This window comes from Mastigoproctus giganteus, chromosome 11 (assembly GCF_048544385.1).
Source record: "Mastigoproctus giganteus isolate SK-2022 chromosome 11, ASM4854438v1, whole genome shotgun sequence".
Lineage (NCBI taxonomy): Eukaryota > Metazoa > Arthropoda > Arachnida > Uropygi > Thelyphonidae > Mastigoproctus > Mastigoproctus giganteus.
The window spans coordinates 57,660,756-57,688,723 of record NC_143585.1 but is presented as its reverse complement, the minus strand read 5'-3'; the positions used below and the strand labels follow the sequence as shown (position 1 = coordinate 57,688,723).

The window sequence follows — 27,968 nt, the reverse complement described above, 5'->3', positions numbered from 1 at the left end:
GGCACATGAAATGAATTACTGTATGTGATCTTAATATTGTAATCTACGGGGTATGTGCCCAAACCATGTACAACCACGACAACTGCTCTCATATAACCTAAGGTTTTGCAGTTTTAAAGTGCACACAAGGACTTTATGGACGCCTTGCGAATTGAAATTAAAGAGGTTTATGAACATCAGGGCTCACATCTGGTGAGTATGGGCTTGGCACACCCAGGGTCCTGAGCTGGATATCATCATTCTTCTCTTTCATGGTGATTCCCTTCTACTTTTGACTCTCTCTCTCTCTCCCTCTCTCTCTCTCTCTCTCTCTCTCTCTCTCTCTCTCTCTCTCTCTCTCTCTCTCTCTCTCTCTCTCTCTCTCTCACACACACACACACAAAGGGTAATTAGCGAATTTTTTTTTGGCTGGTGCAGCATAAGCCTCAGGCTTCCTTGCACCATATAGCTAATAATAATAAAATAATAATAAAATAAATATCTAAAAAACTCATTCTACATTATGGGCAAGCCAGGTTCATTGCATTTGAGCTGCTTTTATGTAATATTACATAAAGTTAGCTCAAATGCAGTAGTAGTTTTCAGATCAAAAGTTTATAACTTTTAGCAGTTTTCCTATATACCAGGGGCAGCCAACGAGTTGATCGTGGATTTAATTTCGGTCGATCACAACGAATTTTAAATATACAGTCATCCCTCGATTTGTGCACCTTGTGCAATGAAATTTTTGAGATGGTAGATCATGGCACATTTTGAAGGAAAAAAGTAGATTGCATCACAAATTAAGTTGGTCACTCCTGCTATATACTAATGATATAATAGAAAGATAACTGGGGGAGCCTTTTTTTACAATATGATTAGCATTACAATAATCAGTGAATTTGATAGTATGAACCAGAGCTATAATGCTCAGTACATTCTATGTTGATATTAATATTTGTAAAAGAATAAGAGAAATTTACCTCAATATGATACGTAGAACACTTCCGTATGATACTCTCCAGAAATTAAAACGAAAACAATTAAAAAATCGAAAATCTTACATTACAGTAAGAAATAATTAACAATAATTAAAAATCAAATGAACAAAATTAAAAATCAAATGAACACAATTAAAAATCAATTTAATGCAATTAAAAATTAACTCAAAAAATAAATTTAATGAAAAAATTGCAAAACGATTTTCCTTCCTGAAGCTGACAATATGTTGTGATCAGGAATGAAAATTACCGAATAGGGTTGAGCATGGAACTTAAATTGGGATTATTTGTTTTTGCACATGCGTGTAAAGGACCACAAGTCAGAAATTAGATATGGCTGGCAAACATTAACAGAATTCTCATGTAATTTAATTTCGACGGTTTCTGCAATTAATATTGTATAATTACGTTGAACACTAAGTATTTTCGCCTCTTTAAATAAAAAAGTATGTTTTTCATTAACGGCATGAAAGGCTAATGCTGACGCTGCCTGACAAGAAGCATGAACTGGCCTTTTGTTGATTAACACGAAAATTTAGAGGAAACCGTGTAGAACCCTAATAAGACGAGTCGCAATCACCGCAAAAAATGTTGTATACTAGGTCATTTATTTGTGTTGCGAACAAGGAAAGGACTGAGTGATTGTTCAGTAGTGCGTAATTTCCGTATTGGCCTGGCTACAATTTTAAATTCGGTATCTTTAAAGAATCTGTTAAGTTGTTTGTGCCATTGTTCAATGTATGGGACAGAAATAAAGTATTTTTTGATATTACTATTGTTGGTTGGTGTATTTTTTGTATTCTATCCTTAGCTTGTACCTTAATTCTGTCTATTGTAGCAAATGGGTAACCCCTGTTTAAGAATCTGCTGGTTAATATTTGTATTTCTGAGCCCAAAGCAGATACCGTCGTTGAATATTTATAAGCATTGAGAAATTGATTAAAGATAATCGATCTTTTGTAGGTGAATGGGTGATAGCTGTTATAATGCAGAAGCATACTGGTGTTTGTAGGTTTTTGATAGAAGTTAAATTGGATTTTATTCGCGTCCCTAATAAGTGTGAAATTTAGAAAATTTAATGACTTGGTATCCGTATTCTCTCTCTTCAATGTAAATTTGAGTGTAGAATGAATATTATTAAATGCATGTAAAATATCTTGGATAGTGTTACTATCGGTAATGACTAGAACATCATTTAAATACCTCCCATAGTATGTGATATGGGGTAGAAAGGGCATCAAATGTATATGCTTAATCGTAGAGAAGTAGATCTCTGATATTAGGCCACTCAGGCTTAATCCCATTGGCAAACCAAAAATTTGTTTGTATACTTTGTCTCAAAAGGTGATATAGTTGGCGTCACTAAGAGTCTAATTAAGTGAAAAATTTCTTTAATAGGAAACTTTGTATAATTAATTGATTTTTTAATTGTTTTCATTTTAATTTCTGGAGAGTATCATGCTGAAGTGTTCTACGTATCATATTGAGGTAAACTTCTCTTATTCTTTTACAAATAATCAATGATACAAGGTAGCCATCAGTTACATTATTTAATGCAGTGGTTTTCAACCTTTTTTTTAATAACGGCACCCCTAAGTAATTTATTTTATTTTGCGGCACCCCTACTCAATCTACTGAATTTTCTGCCTGTTAGATCTGATTCTCTCTCTGTATATATATATATATATATATGTTATATTATAGTTATTACAATAATATAATTATAAAAATTACATTTCATAATACAAATTATATATATATATAAATAAAATACCAACAAATATATAACAAATTATATGACAGTATATAATAATTTTATTCTTTATATAGAGGTACTAAGTAAACATCAATTATAAATTACCAAAAAATTAAAAAGATACTTTACACCATTTTATAATGAAATAAACATAAATAAAAAAAATAAGAAGTTTAAGTAACTTAAACCCAAATTACGTGGCACCCCTGGAATGTTGTTGCAGCACTCTAAGGTGCCACAGCGCCCCGGTTGAAAACCACTGATTTAATGCATACCACTGTTTTATATAATATGTATATTTCACAAAGTGATGACACTGTTTTAATTTCTAGTTACACAGATTTTTTAAAATCAGTATTATAGCCTAAATCTAATTAAAGGTTTAGAATTAAAATTAATTTAAAGCACATAGTGTGTGTGCGTGAGTGTGAGTTAAATTTTGGCTCCCTTCTGGCTAGAAGTTGGACAGCTGTAATAGAATATGATTTATGAAATTTGGATATTTATTGCTTTCAAATTTTGATGCAATTCACAAAAGGTTAGGCCTATCCATATTTTGTTACTTTGCTGCTGAAAGTTTATTAATTTGACTTTATTGTATAATTTTATCATGGCATAGTAACATAGCTTAATTGAAGGATTCATTTGGATTATTAAAAGAATGAAAAAAAAAAAAAAAAACACCCTACCTTAGAAAACATTATATTTGACTATAATTTAATTTTAGGAATGTGCCCAAGCCTTTCAGAATATGAGCCAGGATGATGACAATACTACGTACATTCCATTGGCCATGCATTTAGCTTGTGATAATTTCTTATCCCATCCAAGCAAGGATGTTAGGTTGTTGATAGCCTGTTGTATTGCTGATGTATTTAGAGTATTTGCACCAGAAGCACCCTACAAAGACCCGGAGCAGTTAAAGGTATGAGTTATATTTTTCAGAACATTCTAATTGTTTATATTTCATGATGAATGTGTTAGTCCAATGCCACAGTTAGATAAGGCCTGATCACTGCATGTTTGATGCCATCATAAGTGGACATAAGAAGTACACAAAGCTGATAATAAAAGAAGAACAATGGAAAAACATTATGAAGAATTGTGGAAAGACCCAACATATCAAACAGAAGAGATAAGTTAGACCCAGTTAGTGACATAGCTCCGATAACGAATTGGAAAAGGCATTGAAAGCTACAAAAAATAGGAAAGCAGTAGGAATGGATGGTATAAATGCAGAACTGATCAAGTATGGAGGAAGTTTTTTAAAAGACAGGATACTAAATTTATTTAATAAATGTTGGGAACAATATAAAATACCAGAAGAATGGAAGATAGCAAAAATTATTTCAATATTTAAAAAAGGAAATAGAAATGATACAAAGAATTATAGAGGAATTAGCATACTAAATACAGTATATAAAATGTATAGCAAAATAATAAATAATAGAATTAAAATTATCTCTGATGAAATATTAATAGAAGAACAGGCAGGATTCAGAAAAGGAAGATCATGTACAGATAATATATTTATATTAAAACAAATAATAGAAAAACGAAAAGAGTTTAATTTAGAAACGCATTTAGCATTTATAGATTATGAAAAAGCATTTTATCGAGTAAACAGACGAAAACTATGGGACATATTGAGTAATAAAGGATACCCAAAGCATCTTACCAAAATAATACAGAGTTTATATCAAGGAACAAAAATAGTAATAGATACAGGTAATAAATTAACAGAAGAAAATATAATAAATCAAGGAGTTAGATAGGGATGTAGCTTGTCACCAACACTGCTTAACATATATATCGAGGATATGATATGTAAATGGAAAGAAGAAATTAATACAGGTATATATTTAAATACAAACAATAGGATTAATACACTGTTATTTGCAGATGATCAAGTAATTATTCAAGATAGTGAAATTTACAAAGAGCAGTATTTAAATTAAACCAAATAACAGAAGAATATAAAGTTAAAATATCAACGATGAAAACTAGAACAATGGCTTTTAAAGGGAAAAATACGGTGAGAACAAAAATAGTTATAGACAATAAAAAATTAGAACAAGTAAAACATTTTAAATATCAGTGATGTGATATAACATATGATATCGAAGAAGATATGAGCCAGAAATTGGGGAAATTTCAAAATATTTGTGGAACAATAAAAAGAACTCTGGCTAAGAAAACAAGGAAAGAAACACAATTGAAATTTTACAAAGTAATGGCAATACCAACACTTCTTTATGGTTCTGAAACATGGATACCAATACAAGCTGCAGAAATGAAATTTTTAAGATATGTTAAAGGATGAACAAAATTAGATAAAATACCAAACATAAATATTAGAAAGGAATTAAAGATTTACTCAATTAATGGAAAAATTATAGAATATAGACAAAGATGGAAAGAACATGTAGAAAGAATGGAAGACAATAGATTCCATAAATTAGCTTATACATATAGAGCAAAAGAAAAAGAGACAGAGGAAGACCAAAGAAAAGATGGGTAGACCTCTTCTTTAAAACAGGTGGATCACCTAATCCATGAAGGAAGATAAGACTTTTGATACTTAGTGTGATAATTTTTTTTAATCATAACATTATGAAAAAATGAAGACAACACATTTTATAGTTAACTATTTTATTACATTCTGAATGTTTTACATGTAATTTGTAAATCAACTAATGTATACATTTATACATTAAAATCTAATAATTTGATTACTATAGTTAAACAGAAAATATTTTTCAATTTTCAATGTTTGCAGTTTTTACTTTCTGTTGCTTTTAATACATAATTTTTCTTTTTACAAAAATTTTTTAGCAAAATATTGATAAGGGTATTAATTAGCAAATTTAAAATTATTTCTCCAAAATGACCATTTTTGCAAACATCATTCAAAGAAAATCAATCAGTAATCAATATAAAGTTTCAGATGAATTTCATTGATCATTAAACTAATTTTGTATTCTGAAGAATTTAAAAAGGCCAATTTATGTTTAGCCTATATCAGAAAATGATTCTCTTGCTGTTCATGTGGAATTTTTGCATTTAGAGAAGAGCAAAGCCCACGAATAGTACCTAGATAAAGGAGAAGTAGAAATGCAGTATGCTGTAGAAATTTGTATGCATGTGGAGATATCGAAAACATCAAAGATGAAAATATTAATACTTTGGTGGAATGTCAGTATTCTTTTCCCATTCAAACAAACGTAATTGTTCACTTATGAATTTAAATCCTGATGCTGTCTCACTATTAGTGTCTCCTGCAGTTGAATTCAGTAAACTACAAGCAGCATTTAAAACAAAAGAAATATTATTAACATCACTGTTGTTGGCAATTACTGGTATCTGTTCTAATCAGTAATCTGATTGAAAGTATTCACCTTCACAGTGACTTTGACTTGCTTAAATTATTAATTTCAAATTAATAATGTACAATACTGACAACATCAATCTTTACTAATCATGACTGAATAGGCAATGGAAGGTGCTGGCTGAAATATTAAATATTAAAACATAATACAGTTACTTTACTTTAATAATACTAATAATAAGACATAATACTTTACTTGTTATTAGCATCTCATAGATGACTGTTATTAGCTTTTACAACTAAGGATACCTCAGTCAACATACACTGGCCTATTGTTTATCAAAGGCATATAATTACACTTTGTGTATTTATCTATGTTAAAAGTTGCAATAAATAAAATTAACATTGCATATCATACAAATATTGATATTTTTTGATTTCTTAAACAAGCATGCACTTTTATTCAGTGTATCCAATACATGAAATGAACATTTTATATATAAATGAAACCACAAAAGCCAAAATTCTGACAAGAATATATCTGTTTCATTTCCTTATGATAGCTAATTGTGTGATTAGATAAATGTGCTATACTATCATTTCATTACTGTTAAAATACCACTGTTTAAGATAACGATTATTAATGTACCACAAACTTATTTTAGCAAACTTACCTTTGAATATTCAGATGGCACAAAGTCTTTCCTTGGTATAGCTTTCAACCATTTGTTAGTTAAAATAGTATCCTTCAACGGAAAGCCAAAGATGTGTACTTTCGGACCCCTTGATAATTTCCAAGGCATCCAGGACACAACAATTTCCAGGCATTATTAAAAATTTCAAAGCACTTTTATGAGATGAAATATCACAAACACAAAGTTATATTGTGTGTATAATATTCACAATAGCACAAATAACATGAAAAAAAGCACTACTACTAGAATTACTTCTTGACCCCTTAGCACAACGGATTAGCCCACTGATGATGTAGTGATCAGGCTTTATCTAATGGTGGCTTCAGTTAGTCAGGGCACACCAGATAAAAGTATTAATTAAAAATTTGTGTTAGGAATAATGAAGAAGACTAAATGTTACTGTTTGAATATGAATTCAGTGCTGCTTCCTTTTACTGATGAAATTAGATGAACTTGATCAGACATTTGAAAATATGTTGAAAATTAACAAATAAAAGATATATATCACTTACTATCATAAATGTCTTCAGCTTATTTATCTTTGCTGCATCTGCCTTATGACTATATATTACTACTATGGCATATATTTACTGATGTAACTCATAGTATTTCTAGTTCTGTCTAGTTTTCATCGAAAGCCATCAGTCATATTGCATGATGGAAGAGATGGGGAAGGGTTGACTGGAACTTAGCTCTGAAGACTAAACATGGGTTCCACCACTTCAAGCCTCCAATAAGCAAAGTGGTGGTATTGCACCAGTTGATGAGAGTCATCTACCACCTAGTATTGCCTTGTAACACAGAGGGGCAGCATTCTTCCATGCGGTGTGGGCACCACACCTTGACCCCTGCTTATTTTGGTTCACACATGGGTGGTCACCCACAGTGTGCTTGCACATGGGGGTTATACCCAGGATTACTAACAGTCCCACCATTGTGAAGGTGCAAACAGAGGATTTGGCTGTCACTGACTGTTCAGACTTTGCCGAAATTGGGTCCACTTGACTTGAGTGTCACCCGAATATTAGTTCCATCATCGTTTTAGACTCCCAGGTAGCAAGTACAGCTTATCTGGCATATCTGAGAGAATGTCTTCTACAACCCCAAGGAACTAAATAGATATTTTGAATCTACATTCACACATAAGAGAAATGTTTTTAGGGATATGGATGCCAGAAGTTCTTACAGGATGCTGAATGATTTTGTGATCTCTGAGAGGAAAGTAGAAGAGAAGTTGTGAAGATTACTTCAACAATTTCTCTTCAAATATAAATTGTGAAGATTACTTCAACAATTTCTCTTCAAATATAAATTAAAAAATATAGAAAAAGGAACCTGTGGTAGATAGGACTAGCCGATTATATTAAGGGAGGCAGCAAGGAGATAAGGAAAACTTTTGTCATAATCTTACACTGAAAATGTTTCTATGTACTGAAAATGTGTGAACATATCCCCATTTCACAGAGAGGGATTGAAGAGTGCCATGAGTAATGACGACCTGTTAACTTGACTATTGTTCCAGGGAAACTGATAGAGTCCCTGGTGTATGATTTCAGTACAGTTGCATTCCAGAATAGATGATTCTGTATTACTTCTTTCACCAGGGATTCACTGACTAGTCTGATTGGATACTATGGTGCAGCAGCAAAGGAACTGAATACAAAAAATAATTTTGATATCATATGCCTAGTCAGAAAAGCCTTTGATAGTATTGCACATAAAAGAATGCTGTACAAATTGGAGCCGTGTGACTTTGAAGGCAATCTGCTACTGTTCTGGATAAAGAGCTGAATTCAAAAAATAATTTTGATATCATGTGCTTAGTCAGAAAAGCCTTTGATAATATTGCACATAAAAGAATGCTGTACAAATTGGTGCCATGTGACTTTGAAGGCAATCTACTACTATTCTGGATAAAGGGATGGTTGCAGGACTGTGCTGAGCCATTTTAGTACCTGAGACAAGAATGAAAATTGCACTCTTCCCTAAAATATTTTTAAAAAATTTAATTTAAAAAAATGTGATTTTTTAAAAATACATTTCTGGTATATGTTTTAATAAAAATAATAGGATGACAAAAAATAAAATAAAAACTGCTTAAAGTGATTTTTATTCTCATAAGCAGTATTTATTATAAATATATAACAGATTTATTTATGCATCATTCATTTATGCGTCAGTCAGCAGTCAGATATGAAGTTTTCTGAGCAATGCAGACAGGCTGCCAGAGCAGGTCATAGGGTTTTGTCAATGATATACAGGAATTTTACTAGCAGGGAAAAGGAGGAGGTGATTGTCCCTCTGTAATAAGGCAATGGTCAGGCCATGCCTTGAGTACTGTGTACAGGTCTGGAGGCCTCATTTTAGGAAGGATGTAGATTTGCTTGAACATGTACAGAGAATGGCATCAAGATTGTTGAGGGGAATGAAGGGATCCTATTACCAAGAGAGACTTAAGTTCTACAAATTGCAGCGGCTGGAGACTAGGCATCTGCGAGGTGATCTGATTTAGGTGTAAAGACCTTGAATGGGTTGAGCATGCTGAATCCTGATGGGATTTTTCCACTTGTTCAGATTACGAACCTAAGGGGGTATAAATTCAAATTGAGGAATGACAGCTATAGAATAGATGTGCGGAAATTTGCCTTTAGCCAGCGGGTGGTTAATTGCTGGAACAAACTTCCATCTGTCGCTGTGGAAGTTGATAGGTTAAATAAATTTAAGGAGGAACTGGACAAACATTTAGAAGGAATGGTGGTGTGAATTTTTTTTTTTGGCTGATGCTACTTAAGCCCAATGCTTGCTTTCTTGCTATTATTATTGTTATTATTTGGTTTTTAGGAGCATTAGCAACTAAGGCCATATTGCTCCGCTTGCTTTCTTGCATCACATGCCATGATTACTATTATTATTACTACTATTTCAAAAATTATTTAATCTTTCTTTTGGTATCCCTTTTCAGCTTTTAACCTGAGGCAAGAGCCTCGTTCGCCTCACCTTCGCCACGACTCTGGATGGTTGCATGCAGGAAGACAGAGTAGTTATCAGTGGGCACTTCTCTGTTTGGATTAATGTTATTAGTGGAGTCCTTCAGGGTTTCAGTGCTGAACCCATTGTTCTAAAGTCAGATTGTGTACTTTTCTAGATCTTGTACTTATAAGATCTAGAAAAGTTAGGCAGATCGGCTGAGAAGTGGAAATTGAAGTTTATCATTGACGTATGCAAGGTATTCATATGGGCAGCAGTAATCCCAGATTAACATACCAACTGTCTGGTACTACACTCAGGATAGTGGAAAATGAAAGAGACCTAGGGATAATTGTGTAGTCACATATGAAGTTCTCTGAACAGTGGAGATGAACAACTCATGGGGTTTTGTCAATGATATACAGGAATTTTGCTAGCAGGGATAAGGAGATGATTATCCTTGTGTATAAGGCAATGGTTAAGGTCAGTCTTAAATATGGGATGCAAGGTGGGAAGCCTCATTTTTGGAAGTATCTGTTGTAATGGTGCAGAGAAGAGGAACATATTGAGTGGAACAAAAATGTTCTCTCACCAAGAGGCTTCAGTTCTGCAAATTTCTGGAGTCTGTGCTCCTACAAGAAGTTTTGATTAAGGTTTTTAAGGCTTTGAATGTAGTGAGTAACCGCAGTTCTGATGGCATCCTTTCTCTTGCATTATATAGAACATCGGGGGGTGGGGGATAAATTCAAATTGAAAAAAGATGGTTGCAGTACAGATGTGTAGAAATTTGCCTTCAGCTAGAAGGTAGTTGATTGTTGGAACAGACTTCCATCTGGTAATGTAGAGGGTTATATTTAGTGTTTCTGAAGCACCTTGATTTGGGAAACTAGCACTTCCCTATTCAGCACCTCTTCATTGATCCGTAATGACCATAATGACATTTTTGGCACCATGCAAAATAAAAAAAATGAATAAAAATAACTAGACAAACTATTGGAGGAGTTGGACAGCTGATATGGGAAGTGTTTTTTTTTTTTCCCTTCTTATGCTTTATAAGCTTGTTTTCTTGCGTCGTTTGTCATTACTAATGCTAACTATTAGCCAATGTAATTTTCTAATTCTAAATGTGCTGACCTATAGTGATAGATGTATTTAATCTACATTGGTCATATAGTCTACAGTTATTAGATACTTATGCAATGTATATCAGAGAACTCAAATACTTTCAAGAAAACAAACTGTGGATTGTGATGCCACCTCTGCCCAGCACTGTTGAACCATATACATTGGATCCATTGCTTATGCTGTTTACACCATATTTAATGTTTCTGAAGTATCCTGGTTTGTGAGACCAGCACAAATCAGGGCACTTCCCTATTTAGCACTACTTCATTGATTGCCCATTAATGACATTTTTGTTATCCCTGCAAATTCTAACGAGAGAGAGAGAGAGAGAGAGAGAGAGAGAGGGGGGGGGGGGCAAAAATTACTTTTCAGGTGGATATATGTGAGAAACGGTATTTCTCATGTAATTCAGGAGTGCAATTTTATGTTGTGAGAATGGTTAATATTTTGGTGGCTACTGAGTGTAGAGACTGGTAGTGTGTGTGTGTGTCTGCAAGCATGCTTGACTTTTTTTTTTTTTTTTTGGAACTCAGTTACAGAAGTTTTACTATGCTGTTTATTTTAAATGCTCATTTTATAATCAAATGCTCATTACTCATATTTTTCTTTTATATTTTTAGACAATTTTTGAATTTTTTATCAAGCAGTTGCAGGGATTGGAGGATCCAAAAGATACTATTTTTAAACGTTACTTTTATCTTTTAGAGGTAAGAGATTATTGTAAGAGATTTTTAATAACTGTAATTGAATATTCTAATGGTTATTCCACATCAGTTTTCAGTAGGTAGCCATGACTTTTTTGGGTAAATGTCTATAATGTCATCAGAGAAATGTTTTCAGTTTATTTCATACACAGATATCAAGACCAAAATAAACAGATTATGAATTTCAGAATTTTTCATCAAGGACATAATACATGAGCAGGGCAAATGACCCACAGACTGAATCTGATCCAAACACATCATTCATTCCAGCCTGCAAAGCTCTTGTGAACCCTATTATTTGTCTAGCATCAACTTTTTTTCAGTATTTTTTTTATTTTATTTAAAGAAAAATCCCAAATATGAAAGTTATTGGGATCTGAAGTACTTAGTACCTTGCATAGGTTGAAGGCTGAAAAAACAGAAGATACTTATTGCCATTAGACTTGAATTTTTGAAAAGTCTCCACATTATCTGTCCTTAGTTCTTCTTCCTCAAATTTATTCAAACTACCCACTTCTAAAACTTCCGATTTTACCTGTCCTTAGTTCATCTTGTTCTTGAATTTATTAAAACTACTACTTTCTACAATGCCAACACCATATGGAAATTTGTTCCTGCAATCAACAATCTGCTGCCTGAAGGCAAATTTCTGCATATCTTTCCTGCATCTATCCTTAATTTGAATTTATGCCCCCTTGTGTCTGAGCAAGAGGAAGGATACTGTCAGCATTGTGATTACTTAATCCATTCAAAATCTTAAACTTCTCAATCAGATCTTGTAGGTGCCTAGTCTTCACACACCCCAGTTTGCAAAACTGAAGTCTTTCCTGCTAAAAGACACCTTTGTTTCCCTCACTTATCTCATTGCTTTACTCTGCACCCATTCCAACAGAATTATATCCCTCCTAAAATGAGGCTTCCAAACCTGTATGCAGTATTCCAGATGTGGGCTAACCATTGCCTTATACACTGGGACAATCACCTCCTTATTTCTGCCTGAAAAATTCCTGTGTATCATTACCATAAACCCCATGAGAGCTACTATGGCAGCTTGTCTGCACTACTTAGAGAACTTCATATCTGATTGCACAATTATCCTTAGGTCTTTTTCATTCTTCACTACTCTGAATGTGATATCAGCTGTGTGGTACCACTTCTCAGTCTACCTGCCTAATTTTTCTAGATCTTGTTGCAGGAGCATACTATGATTACTGTCATTAACCACTCTCCCAACTTTTATATCATCTGTAAACTTAGACATTAAACCTTCATCAATATCATTAATAAATATAGAAAACAACAATTTGTTCAGCACTGAACTCTGGAGAACTCTATTAATAACATTTGTCCAAGAAGAGGTATGCTCATTAATAACCGCTGTGTCTTCTCAACCATCCCTTTATCCATAGTAGCAACTTGCCCTTAATGACACATTGCTCCAATCAAGCATGGTCACACTCCAGTTCCATGGTTGTTAGGAATAATGAAATTTCCTGGATTGGAATGGGTCTGTTTAAATGTGAATATCCCCTCACCCACAGTGTTCTTGATAGATTTAAAGTAGGGGAGATTTAACCAATATAATCTACCACTCCTATTCTAACAATGAAATAATTGCCACAATATACATTCTCACAGTATGGGTGTTTCAGAATGTCTTGCCAGGGTGTTGCAATGCTACCATATTGGTTGTATATGATTTTTTTTTTTTTTTTGATTTGCTAGTTGTTGGCGCATCGGCTTCTGTGGCCATATTGCACCTCCCAAGGTTTTTGCAGTACTTTGATCCAAGCCCGAGGCAGGAATCGAACCCGCGACCTTTGGGTTGCCGGGCAGGTACTTTACCCACTCGGCTAGCCCGGTCGGCTGGTTGTATATGATTCACTGGCAAGAAGTTGCAGTCGGTAATTTTTAGGGTAAGATTGTACCCAGCGAGGATGATTTGGTTATTAGATTATGCCCATATTGTGGGAAGCAACATTGGTGAGACCATCTGTTGGCTATGTGTGATCAAGTTTGGGAATATAGCGAGTCAAGTGAATTTTTCATGACAGATCGTTATTGGTTGGAGCAGCATTTTAACCTTATTCCATGTTCTTACACTGAAGTCTTAGCCATGCATGTCATCTTTGCTCCATTTGTGGGTGGCAAGTTCAGATGTTAATATCAACAGAGGAAGCCACATACACCCTATTAGAGGCATAATAGGGTGTGTTTTGGTAGACATCTTATGATGTGGCTAATATGGGTCATTCTGTTTCCCCAGAGTCTGACTGATGGGCGATTCCTTTTTCATATTTTCTTTTCTTTTCTTTTGAATATTTTTCTCTTCCCTTACTTTATTTTGGCCATGTCCCCCACTCCACCCTCCATATTCAAGTACACTATTCCAAAATTTAATTTATTCTCTGTGTTTATCATTTTTATGTTTTTAATCTTTTGTTTTAATATAGTGAAATATCATATTTTGGGATTGGTGAGTAGAGATGTCAGATGTAAGAAACTAGGATGACAGCTTGGTTGATGGAAGTCAGCATAGCTTCCCAAATTGTTCTGAATAGGTTAGTTCATTCTTTGTCTTTTAGCCAGCAGTTTATTCTTAATAAAGTGCAACGGGAGTTGCAGGAAAGGAGCATGTTTATTATCCAGCAAACTTATATTAATCTTCTGGCATTGATGTTAGGGTGATATGATTACTGTTTTGATGATGAGGTGATTCATAGCAGTATATTCAGGTTTTGATATTCTTCAAACAGATGACTATTTGATTACAATACCTTTCAAGGTATTTTACAGACACTTAACCAGCCTTTGTTATATGTTTCTGTACCTTAAATTAAATTCATAATACTGAAATATTATAAAAGTCACAAAACATGTTTTCCAGGAAACTTTTGGATAATATTTCCAATGTAATGAGAAATTAGCCAAACAGTACATAGCTTAGAGCAGAACAGTCCATTCAGAATATAACTGTTTATATATTTTATGTAGCTACTACTATTCCTACATATACTTTCTTCCCACCAAAGATAAGAGGACTTCTTGAAGGCCTCTTTATTTGGGGCCATAGTTAGCCATCTCAAGTGAGGAATTTGGGTTTTTTGTGTGAGATTTAGTTGTAGGTCTTTCAGTCTGTACAACATTCAGATTACCCTCTAAGTGTGAATATGCACTTATACAGACATAATTCAATTTTTATGATGCTCTGTCATAACATATGACAGTGTAGCATGGGAATTGGTTGAGTAATCGATTCATCAAAATATCCTAAAAACAGGAACATATATTTTCACAACGGTTACAAACAATTCCTACATTGTATCAGATATGTTTTGCATCTCTACAAATGCGGTATTTGTTTCTACAAATTAAATTTCTACTATAAAATTTCATGCTCCATATGGCCTATGCCCATTTAATAACTGTCTCGTCTTTTCTCCCCCCCCCCATTTCAAAGAAAGTTTCATTCTTATTTCTTAAATTATTAAGCGACAATACAAATGCATCTCACCTTCCCTTCCAAACCTCCAGTTTTGAAGAATGTTTCATTTTCATTCATTATAGCAAATACTACCATTTCCATAAGTGTTGCCTTATCAACTATCTTAGAACTTGTTAATGAATATCAAATAATTATGAAAATCAAAAGTTTAGTATGTTATTAATTGCTGTGTAATACTGTTGTATTCTTTATTTTTTTAGAATTTAGCATGGGTGAAAACATTTAACATTTGCATTGAATTAGAAGAAAATCAAGCCATTTTCTGCAAATTATTTGCTTTGATATTTAATATTGTGAAGTAAGTATGTCTTCTTCCTCCCTTGCTTTAATTTTCCTTTATGGTTTTTATGCAGCAACCTTGTAAATATATCATGATGTATATAAGTACAGTAGAGCGTCGAAAATCTGAACGTCAATTCGAAATGTCACTAATCCGAACGAGTCAGCATTTATTATTATTATTATTATTATTATTATTTTTTTTTTTATGCTGGTGTCATAAAATAATTGCAGTATGTGCCGGTTATTGTGTGCCGGTTATTACAATTGTAATAAGCGAAAATCTGAGGAATATTATCTACAGGCTATAAAAATGAATATATAAAGCACAAATTTATACTTTTATTTTACCTTACCAATAAAAAAAAATTAAATGATAATGTGAAAATCAGAAGAATATTATCCACAGGTTAGCAAAATAAAAAATAAATTTATGCTTATGTACATAGCTTAATTAATATACATATACTAACTAAACATAACACTTTGTAATCTTATATTTCTGTTTACTGACTTTTTTTTTGGGTTGTAAAATCTAAAACAGTAAAAAAAAAGATAAGCATCAATCAATAAACAAGGCATGCAGAAATTGCAACTAACATGATACGCACATGTGAAATATGGAGTAAAATGTTTACGAATTTTAGATATAGAAATGAAGAGATTCTGAACATTTACAGAGTTTTATTTTACTGTTATTATATAACTTCAGTAAGTTCTGGTCTTTTAAAAGGAAGCAGAAATTTTTAACAATTAAATTGAAGATTGAGATTTTAAACAGACTTTCAAAGGGAGAAAGCAGGTCTTCGTTAGCAAGATTTTATGAGGTTGGAATATCAACCATAAGAGAAATTAAAAACAACAAGGAAAAATTTTAAAGTTTGCATCAAAACTTGATTCAGATGATGGTGTAAAAAAAAGGGAAAACTATGAGAACAGCTAATGAACCATCCCTCGACGATGCTGTTTGTTGTTGTTGTTGTTGTAGTTGGATTCTGGGAGCATCAGCAACTAAACCCATATTGCTCTGTGTATACTGTCTGTAAATTGCGGTTCTCTGGTTGATTTTCTCTTTGCTGGACAAAAAACCCGAATTTTGGGGAGAAAAACTATGCTACCATCGCCCGAGACCGGCTAACTCAGCCACATTGTGAAAAAGGCCCATAAAAATTCCTCCCATCATTGACGGAACTCGAACTTCGGTCTTTTACACCCAGGGTGGAGCGGATGGTGAATCTACCAACTGTGCTACCCACGAGGGCAAGGTACGAGCAACAAGCTGAATACTGTCCAACTCAACTACTCTTGCTGAAAAGAGTGAGGAGAGATCTGGCAACAAAGAAATGAAGTTTGAAAATGGTGCAGCAAAAAATAAATAATTATTTTTGTTAAAGGCCTATACATATGTGTTATTAGGGCTGAAAGTTCCATTTGTTTTGTTACCTGTAAATAAAAATTTGTAAGTACAACTTAGTATTTTTATTTCTAAACTTACTAAACTATTTTTTTAGTTTCCAGAACTGTAGTTTGATAAGTTCGAAAATCCGAACAAATCGGAAGTTGAGCTACTCCCGATCCCAGTTATTTCAGATTATTGACGCTCTACTGTATCACATTTTATTGCATGTTAGTCCTAAAAATGTAGGGAGAAAGTTTCTGGCTTGCCTTAGAAAAGTGAAGCAATCTGGAACTGAATAAACTTTTATTCAGAATAATTACCCCTAACAGCTGCTGTCATTTAACATTGCTTCATCTTTTCTAGAACCCACTGTCTTGGTCCTGTAAATGCACCTTTACCACATGAACAACAACAGTATATGTCCCAAAGTGTTGCTCTTCAATGTTTTTTCGGTGTATGAATCAGGTAATAATTTGGAGGTTACATCTGTATAGGGTGGATATGACAACACTTGATAATCTAAGTTATTGAGTGTCTTTATAGTTAACTGAACCTTGTGATTTGCCATGGAGGAAGAAGAAGAATCTCTCTCTCTCTCTCTCTCTCTCTGAGGAGTTTTCCTTGTTGTTTGGCCCCCTTCATTCCTCATGTAATTTCAGCAGAAAGAAAGAAAGGATAATATTCACCCATAATGGATTAGACCAGCGATTTCCAACCTTTTTGACCCGCAGAGCCCTTTTTAGAATCAATTTCTATGGATGAGTCCTTTGGCTTACCCCATGTTTTCAAGATAATGGTATTTAAGAGTAGTGTTATGGGGGGTGGGGGCAGAGGGGATAGATAATAAGGGAGTGTAAAGTAAAGAGATATTTAAACAATTGTACAATGTCTATGCAATAAAATTATATTTTACAGTAAGCCTAAATTAAGTCATAACATAAAATAACGTATAAATATTTAATGAGGCACCTGTGGTTGTATTTTTCTGCACAGTTTTCTTATTTCAGGTTCAATTGATGATAATTGTAGGCAAATGTCTGGTTCTGCATTTAAGTGACTTCTGTATTTTGTTTTGGTACGCATATTCATTCCTCATGTAATTTCAGCAGAAAGAAAGGATAATATACTGTGTGGTACTACACTTAAGGTGGTAGAAAATGAAAAAGACCTGGGAGTAATTGTGCAGTCAGATATGAAGTTTTCTGAGCAATGCAGACAGGCTGCCAGGGCAGGTCATGGGGTTTTGTCAATGATATATAGGAATTTTGCTAGCAGGGAAAAGGAGGTGATTATCCCTCTGTATAAGGCAATGGTCAGGCCACGCCTTGAGTACTGCGTACAGGTCTGGAGGCCTCATTTTAGGAAGGATGTAGATTTACTCGAGCGTGTACAGAGAACACGGTGATCTGATTGAGGTATATAAGGCCTTGAATGGGTTGAGCACGCTGAATTCTGATGGGATCCTTCCACTTGTTCAGATTATGAACCTAAGGGGGCATAAATTCAAATTAAGAAAAGACAGATGTAGAATAGATGTGCGGAAATTTGCCTTTAGCCAGCGGGTGGTTAATTGCTGGAACAAACTTCCATCTGTTGTTGTGGAAGTTGATAGGTTGAATAAATTTAAGGAGGAACTGGACAGGCATTTGGAGGCAATGGTGTGATTTTTTTTTTTTTTTTTTGCTGATGCTGCATAAGCTCATACACTTGGTTTCTTGCATCACATGCCACTACTAATAGGCAGAAAACCCCGCTTCACAAAGATATGTAGTTGAGAAAGGCAGCAATACTAATTTTGCTTTCTCAGACAAGATTTTGAATTCATCTTGCAAATGCAACCAAAACTCTGGTAGACTTTGATTCTGATACGCGATTTTTAGTTCGCTGTGAGATGTCAAATCTATGAGGAGCTCGTATTCTGCTGGATTTAAGCTAGGTGGGTTTTTGTTCACGCTTAACACATTCAATACCCAATTAAAGTCATCAAGCGCCTTCTCTTGAGCTGTCAGAAAATAATGTTCAAACAAGTCTTCAGTGCTTTGAGATGCGCTGAATATTTTTCTGTATTTTTTCTTGAATCTTGATATTATTTTTGTTCAAGAAGCTTTTTGTAAGAGGGAAGCAATCAATATCTTCCTTTTCCATGCACTCCAACCAATACCTGTTTCCTTTTGAAAGAAGACACTTTGGTATTTGCATCAAAAACTGTGGCTGTTTTTCCTTGCAATGAGAGATTCATTTCGTTCATTTTGCTAAAAATGTCAGCTAAGTATGCCAATTTGCACACCAGTCTTTATCATTTAAAACCGTCTCCAATAAAGCGCTATGGTCCATTAAAAATGCTGCTACCTCTGCACACAGTACATCAAGCGTGTCAACGTTTTTCCTCGAGACAGCCACCTTACTTCAGTGTGCAGCAGGAGGGACTCATGGTGGCTTCCCATATCTTCACACATTAGTTTGAAGAGCCTGCTTTTAAGAGGTCGCGATTTTATAAAGTTTATTATTTTTATGGCATCATTCATCACTATCATAAGCTCAGAAGGCTATCATAAGACTATTCATCACTATCATAAGCTCAGAAGGCTATCATAAGGCTATTCATCATTATCATAATTTCTTGAGGCTAGCACATGTCTATGAAGAATGCAATGGCTGCTGCTACATTTTTTTGCCTTATTTTTAATTTTGGCAACTGCTCCAGCATTGTGACTGATCATTGCCTTTGCACCATCAGTTCATATATCTACACAGTTTTCCCATGGTATTTCATTTGATGTGAAGAATTCATCCAAAAGGTTAAATATTTCACCCCTCACGTGTTGGTAGTGGTCTGCAAAGAAGAAGGTCCTCCTGATAGCTTTGTAGTAAACATAACGAACAATTACTATTAAAACTGCCAACCCGGCGATGTCAGTCAATTCATCCATTTGTAGTGCAAATTTGGTACACCTGATGCGACTGATAAGTGTCTCTTTCACGTCATCAGCCATATCACTGATTCTTTTAGCAACGGTATTATTTGACAAAGGAATATTAGAGACAGACTCAACAGCTTTTTCATCAAGCAAACACTTGACAATATTGACTGTACATGGTTTAATAAGAGTCTCTGCAATGGTCTCTGCAATGGTATGAGCTTCACCAGCTTGAGCTACACGGTAACTTATTAGATAGGAAGATTTCAGTATATTTCATTATTGGTTTTAACAAGTGTTGTCATGGTTTTCTGTGAAGCCAAAATTTCATTGCACTTTCTCTTAAAAAAAATCAGACGGTTATCTTTTAACTCTGGATGGTTTCCCTCAAAATGATGCTGCAGTTTAGTAGGAAACATTGAACTGTTGATTAACACATTTCTGCAAATCACACAGAGGGGCCGACCATCATTTGTTTCTGTGAATCCCATGTTCAATTAACTGTCTTCCTATCTTCATTTTTTATTGGAAGGTCTTTCCCCTCACTGCGCCACTTCTGTCGCGTTTTGCAAACAATAATTGTGGTGATGCCACAGATTCAAAAAAAGTTTCTTTTGCAGAAAGCTCTTTAGACAAACAAACATTGGAATGCATCACTCGGCTGTCACCTTTTTTTGTCGTTGGCTCATCTGGCGAAGTAGTAGAGTGAGCTGTTGGTTTGTTCTTCTTTTCAAATGTAACATCTTTTTTCTTCGAAGTATCTGTTTGAAGCCAGTGATCCATGCCTAAAAGAAAATCACACAGGAATATGAGAATAACTGACTTTATCTTTTATAATCCAAAATACAAAGTAAAGCAACTAAAAATTTTATTACGAAATACAAACACTTACCTACTTGAAAACCAATAAAAGCACCTGGGTCAGTCAATAATATAGCATTTTTCTATCGGAAATATATTGCAGTAGCTCAGAGTTTGAACGTACAAGTAGAACAAAACACAACAGTTTATTAAAGAACACTTACAAAGTAGACAACTAAATACAAAGAAGTCAAATGCACTGAAAACTTGTGGAAGAATCGCTAGGTAATCATAATGTTATTGCTATGAAAATTAACTGTGAAGTGACTTCAAGTCAACTAGCCAGCCTCTATTTATATGGGGCTAAGTTTTGAGAAGCTTCGAGCAGATTCCAGGAATTCTCGAAGGGTCGAGAATGGGCGAAAAACTTCTTGAATGTACAGTTCCAAGAAATCACACAGATATTCAGTTCCAGGAAGGGTCATTAAAACGTGGCACGCGACAGAATGTGCGCGATATGCCAGTGCTCTGCTCTGCCTCGTCGTCTATCCATCTCGTACTATAATAATTTTGAAGCTAATGGCAGCAAGAGAATGCGTCGCCTGCTAGAGAATGCGCAAAATTCAACTTGGCAAATTTTTATTCAGAATGTGATTTCTAGTTTTCTAATTTATGTTTCTAATTCTTTAATTTCATTCAATTTTTAGCTATTTTATTTTCCTGGAGCAGCTGCGGAGCCCCTGGGAAGTGTACGTGGAGCCCTTAGGGCCCCATGGAGCACAAGTTGGGAACCACTGGATTAGACCATTTTAATGTAATTTGATTATCACCTCCTTCTTTGCCCCAGAGTACCGATGGAATAGCTAAATGGTACTTTTTGGCTATAATGCACTTTGAAATTTCATGTTGCAGGATGATTCTTCATGATGCTAACCCATGGACTTCTCTTTGGCCTCTGGATCATAGTAATTGATCCAAATTTCATTAACAGACAAACTTTGTATGATTTCTCTTTGCACTCCTGTTCTGCTCAGCAATCAAATTATTTGGTACTCATTATGCTGAAATTTTTAATGTGTAATTCTTTGTAAATTCTCACAAGATTTGTTTTGTTACCCACTCTCACAATCTTTCAAAATCAATTTCTAAGTAAAAATATTAGTGTTTTCTGTGAATGACAGTTTCAAAGGAGAAATTTGGAAATCTAGTTCTTGATGGGTCTGTATGATGAACAATCATCATTTAATGTTTAGACCATGTCCTTGTAGATTTGGTTCCTGATAGTCCCCCCCCACCCCACCAGTATTGGTGTTTCTATGTAGTGACAGGACTTCCCAGTGGTGATGCTGCTCGTCTTCCCTCCAGATTAGTATAATTGTCATCTAATGTCTACAGCCTTGTTCTAGGTTAACACCATAGGAAGCTGTAATGTTTTCATGCATTCTAACCTCTGTCGGGTCTACAAGGATTAACCATGATGATGTCATGTCTCTACTCTCGCTGTCTGAGGGACCAAATTCATGCTGGTTGGAGGGTGAATCTGGTCCTACAGTGTTTGGGTGATCCTACCATCCACTTTTGAGCACATTTATTGCTTTCTAGGGTAGTGGAAATCCCTGTGGGCTATGTGGTAGGTGGGTTTTTCTAGCCACAGAAACATAAACTCTCATGAATGCTGAACATTTACAGAGTTTTATCTGATATTATCTGATAATGTAAACTTTTTTGGAACCCTAATGAGGGCCCTATACCAATCAGAAAAAAATTTATGTTAAATCTGATTACTGCATCAAAGACAGAACAGAAGCAGCATTTGGTGTTATATATCTTAATTTCCTGATTATGCATTCAAACACAGAAAAGATATCTTTTCTTCTTCCCCCACCCCTCCCTTTTTAACGGTTTAGAAGGATTAACAGACTCCCAAAAATCATTTCATCTCTTTACTGAAACCAAAAATGAATGATATTGAGAGTTGCAGTGACTGATATATCCCTGATGTGTTGCTTGGAAGAACTTCCAAGCAAATATCAGTCACTGCAACACTGCACAAAACTCTAAATTCATCATGAGATGTCATTTTGGAGTGCGACCTTCTTGAGCAGGACATTTGTTATGAACTAAAGTTTCAGTGAGTTAGAGCAGCCAGAAGAATGTAGGTAGGGGATGTAACCTGACTTCCAGCTAAAAACATCACCATAAGAGTGCAGGAAGATTTGGAAGTATGGCCAATGGCAATACTTCTCCAGTAAAGATAGAAAAATTTTAAGACATCTGTCCCCAGTTTTTTCAGTTTTATGCTCGACCATGAAACCCATTTGGGGCAAATCTGAAGTAGAGAATTTAGTTTTAATAGCCTGTCATTCTCAAGGATGCCAGCTATTGAAAGAGTAAAAACAAATCTAAAGATACGAAATAAAGCTGAACAATCTCATCAGGAAATATGAAAACTGGTAACGCCAATAATTCGCAACAAACCTATGCATGCTCAGATGGGTGCAGGGAAGTGTCCAATCAGAACACAAATCAAGTAGTAGTAGTAGTAGTATGCTCATTGCATACTACTTATTGAGTTCTCAGAGGCTGGTATAAAACGCTTTGTCAGCTGCTCCTCCCGTATCAGTACCTTTGATTGCTCTGCTTCTACCAAAACAAAGTGATAAAGAAAAGCCATCTAAGCTTCCAAAACCTCTAAGTCAAGAGGGAAATGAATGTTATGGTTAAAGAGGGAAATGATGAATTAATCATTGAAAATTTTTGTGCAGGAAGATGTGGATGCTGGCCAATGGCAATACTTCCCCAGTAAAGGTAGAGAAATTTTAAGACATCTGTCCCCACTCCAGAGTCAAAATATCACACCAATCAAACTTAAATAATGAAAAATTTATTTAGTGGAATTGTTGCAGGCTCTAGTTATACAATGATAAGACTTTGTGTATTTATATTCTTTAACAATCTAACCTAAAATTTTGCCTTCATGTATTCCATAGATATGTATATAACTAGGTATAACATTTTTCACTACTCTTTGCCTAAAACTAATACATGTAATCTGACCTATAATATACAGGGGGTTCTCATTATCCAAGGATAATTGATTCCAGAAAATTCCACTGGAATTTTCTGGAACTCTGAATAAACAACTCTGAATGAATAATGAATCCAGAGTTGTTTATTTTGTTTTTGCTGTATTTTTTTCGGATAAAATTGTGTCGTAGCATTTAGTTATGTCTTTAACTTTGCTCTTAACTTTTGCTGCATGATCATGAAGAGGGTCATTCTCACAATGATATTCAAGTGTTTGGTCAGTTTTCTCAAAGGCTTCCTTTAATTCTTTAATTTTGAAGGCCTCGTAACTGCGGGGACTCGGATAATAAATACTTGGATACTGGGGACCCCCGTATTACTTTATGGTCTTAGTGTATATATTGTCACTGCAATGGCACTAGTCTACAAATTCTGTATACTAAAATTAATAACTAACACCATACTGTGTACAATTATACATGTCTCATATATATATAAAGTAAGTGCCGGTTATAGTGATAACATTTGTAAATTGAATTTTAATTCTAATAAGCGAAAATCGGTGAATATTATCCACAGGCTATAAAAATAGTAGTAATAGTGACATGTGATGCAAGAAAGCAAGTGAATGAGCTTATGCAGCATCAGCCAAAAAAAAAAAAAAATCACACCATTCCCTCCAAATGCCTGTCCAGTTCCTCCTTAAATTTATTTAACCTATCAACTTCCACAACGACAGATTGAAGTTTGTTCCAGCAATTAACCACCCGCTGGCTAAAGGCAAATTTCCGCATTTCTATTCTACCTCTGTCTTTTCTTAATTTGAATTTATGCCCCCTTAGGTTCGTAATCTGAACAAGTGGAAGGATCCCATCAGAATTCAGCGTGCTCAACCCATTCAAGGCCTTCAACTTCTCAAAAATCTGCTACCAATTCCTTAAATGCCGATCTTCAGGTAATTCTCCAGTGGGGCAAAGACAACTTAGTTGATTTCAACCCTTCTAAAACTCAGTCTTGTCTTATATCTCGCAAAAAGGATTCTTCTGCTCCTATGCTTATCTTTAGTGACACTCCAATTTCTAGGCAAAGGGATATATCTCTTTTGGGGATTACCCTGACTTCTAATCTCTCTTGGCACAAGCACATTACAAATATTGCTTCCTCTGCATCTCTAAAAAACTTGGTTTTCTCTTTCGCTTTCGGCGTTACTTTTCTTCCAAACAGCTGCTCACTCTGTATAAATCGCAAATCTGCCCTGCCGTGGAATATTGTTCCCACATCTGGGGTGGTGCCCCCAAAACCTCTCTCAGGCTTCTTGATTCCATTCAGAAGAGGGCAGTTAGGTTAATTAATGATTCATCTCTAACAGAGTCTCTCCACTCGCTGTCTCATAGACGCACTGTTACTGCTGCATGCCTCTTCTACAGATACTTCCATGGGCACTGTTCTTCTGAATTTGCTTCTATAATTTCCACTCTCTCTTTCAAAACAGTCTGAATACGTGCCGCCACCAGCCAACATCCATTTACTGTCCAACTTCAAACCCACAGAACCAACCAACTTCAAACCCACAGCAAGGTCTGGACTGTAGGGAGGGTGCTCGAGAAGTTTCAGTCCTGTAGTGGTCAAATATTCGGTGCAGGCTTTGGCGCAGTGAGCTGGAGCATTATCGTGATGGAGGTACCAGGTGTCTATTCTTGACTTTGGCCACAGGTTCTTCATAGATCCAATGACTTTAGGCAGGCATTGTTCAGTATACCACTTAGCTGTGACTGTCTTCTGCGTGTCCAAAATGACACTTTCCACAATTCCACTCAATTTGAAAAATACAGCTATCATTTTCTTCTTTACAGATCTGGATTTTCTGACAATTACGGGTGTGTCGTCATCATCAAAGACCCAAACTTTTTTTTGAGCCTTGGTCGGCAGATCGTAATAGTACAGCCAAGTCTCGTCACCTGTCACGATGTTGTTCACATACCGAGATTGTCCCTTATCAAACTTTTTTAACATCTCCCGGCACCAAGTCACACGTCGGTCATCTGCTCTTCAGTCAGTTGATGCGGCACCCAGAGAGAACAAAGTTTCTTCACGTGCAAATGATCTTGCAGAATCGAACGAATTGCTGGTGCATTTAGGCCCAAAGTATCCTCTATCTGTTGGTAGGTCACTCGCCTGTTTTCGTCAAGCATTTTCCTCACAGCAGTAACGTTTTCCTCCGTAACTGACGTTCGTGGCCTTCCCGGCCTCTCAGAATCCTCCAGAGTGAAATTTCCCCTTTGGAATTCTCTATACCACCTGAATATCGTTGTACGATGTGGACAATCATCATCTAGTGCAAGAGTCATTTTTTCTAAGCACTGGTCTATGGTTAAACCACGCACGAAATTATACCGCAAAACTGTCCTTATCTCATTTCGTGACCACGATGCCATCGCAAGCACTTTACACTCTCACTACTAATGAATAACTGAGCCCATCGACTTGGCGCGGCGGCTACTATGCACGTATGAACATGTCTCAACAAGCAGCTTCCTGTGATTCATTGTTGCTTCATATTGCAAAACTTTCCTAGTACCCTTTGTAATATGGCATGATAATAACAGCAGGAAATTTTTTTTTTGAGAGGCATATGTAGCAAAAGCCTAGCTACCTTCTATTGTTTGGCCATTCAGTGCTAATACTGAATATCCAAAAATAGAAGTGAAATAATTAATGCATACTATTAGAAACTAACTTAATAAGCAGCTTAATGAAATTTCAGTTCATCCAACATTGCATATACTTTACAAAATTCACCTGTTATCCACTTGGTTTAATGCATAAGTTCGAGAACTTAATCTCCCATGAAGGTGCAACTTTGCATGGTGGATTATCAAATAAAAAATAAAATATATTTGACAGACACATTGATGTTTGCTTTGTGTTGGGTGCTTATTAACAGGGAACCAATGTCAGGCATAAGTTTTTTTGTTTTTTTTTTTTTGGGACAGGACAGGATAAGATGTGCACACTTAATAAGAGCAACAATATTTTCTTTTGCAAGTGTGAATGCAGAGAGGGCATTTTCTTGTTTTGACACAGTTGCACATGTACACTGATGAGCATTACCAGAACATTATGACCACCTAATGTTTTGGCTCCTCAGTGTATATCTTGCTTGAAATTGGCTTTACACTCTTTTAAATGCGCCTCCGTAGCCAGGTGGGAAGGAGCAGCAGTGCGTAGCACACGCTTCTTGATTAGACCGGGGTTCGAGCCCGTCACCACCAAATACGGGGGATGCGGAAAGGTCAGGGAATGACCACCGCATATCCCGGAGCAATATGGCCTTAGTTGCTAATGCTCCTAAAAAAAACCCAAAAAAATAACTCTTTTAAATATGTATCTCTGCTTGCTATACAATGTATGCATCACACACTTCAGATGTGAATGGAGTCAACATCCATGCATCTGCATTCAATTATCTTCAATGCAGATGCATGGATGATGACTTATGATCAATATGGTTTCTTTACATCATGAAACTAGTCAATTCAATTCCAAAGGTGACCAGGAAAGTTTGTCTGCAACTGTAGAAAAACACCTTTAATTCTGGAAAGAGGAAAATTTCTTTTTATAGGATGTTTTATGTGACTAAACCCAGTTTTGTTGATAAATAATGTTTTTTAAGTTAATGAGCATATCTTGCTTTGAAGCAAGTTTCATTGAATTTTTTAAAATATTTCATCCTTTTTCATGTGATTTTTAATTATTTCTTATGCCAATTTTATTTTCATTAGGATGAAATAACAATATGCTATTGTGTAATTCCACAAAACTTGTCAACTAATTCCCTTTTGGGTGCCAACAAAATTTGGTACCTGGCAATAAATGAACAAACTGTTTATCATTACCTTGTTTGCAACATTTTAGTCAGTCGTTTCTTCAGATCATTTACCCTTTCACTGATCTACCTCTGTACAGGTTGTGTCATTAACTGGCATGACTTCCAAAGTATCTACTGGAATCTAATGCAGCGGTGATAACTTCCTCCGAAGGTGTCATTATTAACATTTCACTAGTGTTCTGTAGTTTACAGTTTTTAGCAATTAGCTCAGCTATGTAGTTATGTGTGATAAGTCTGTCTGCTTTTTCTAAATATTGTAGGATTTTGTTGAGTTTTTAGAAAAATTTTTTTGAAGCTGTAGAGTTTTCATTACTTTATATGAAAACATTTCTTGGCACAGTAAATACATTAGCAAATGCTTGGTGGTAGAGGACTTGTTGAACTCAGATGCTAAGTAGTCTAATGAATATTGATGACCGCACTTTTTCTTTGCAGTTATAGTTTTTTAATTGGGAGTAATTTTAGTATAACAAAAAGTAATTAAGCAACTTAAAAACTGTTAACAAAAAAAAAAGTACTTATCCATTAATTGGATATCATAAGGAATATCAGGGAAATGGGAAATATATTGTGCAAAAAGGATAGGTGGAATAGG

At 35.1% G+C, this 27,968-nt stretch overlaps 1 protein-coding gene across 4 annotated transcripts in view; it reads left to right on the top strand.

Annotated features, from left to right (window-relative positions):
- LOC150078026 (sister chromatid cohesion protein PDS5 homolog A-like) overlaps window positions 1–27,968 on the top strand; it is a 797,139-nt gene that overhangs the window by 88,892 nt on the left and 680,279 nt on the right. For all 4 annotated transcript variants that reach the window (XM_090384327.1, XM_090384329.1, XM_090384326.1 and 1 more), the window contains exons 4-6: window positions 3,464–3,661; window positions 11,472–11,558; window positions 15,261–15,358. In XM_090384327.1, the coding sequence (XP_090240453.1) occupies window positions 3,464–3,661; window positions 11,472–11,558; window positions 15,261–15,358 (383 nt within the window). The remainder of the gene's footprint in view (window positions 1–3,463; window positions 3,662–11,471; window positions 11,559–15,260; window positions 15,359–27,968) is intronic.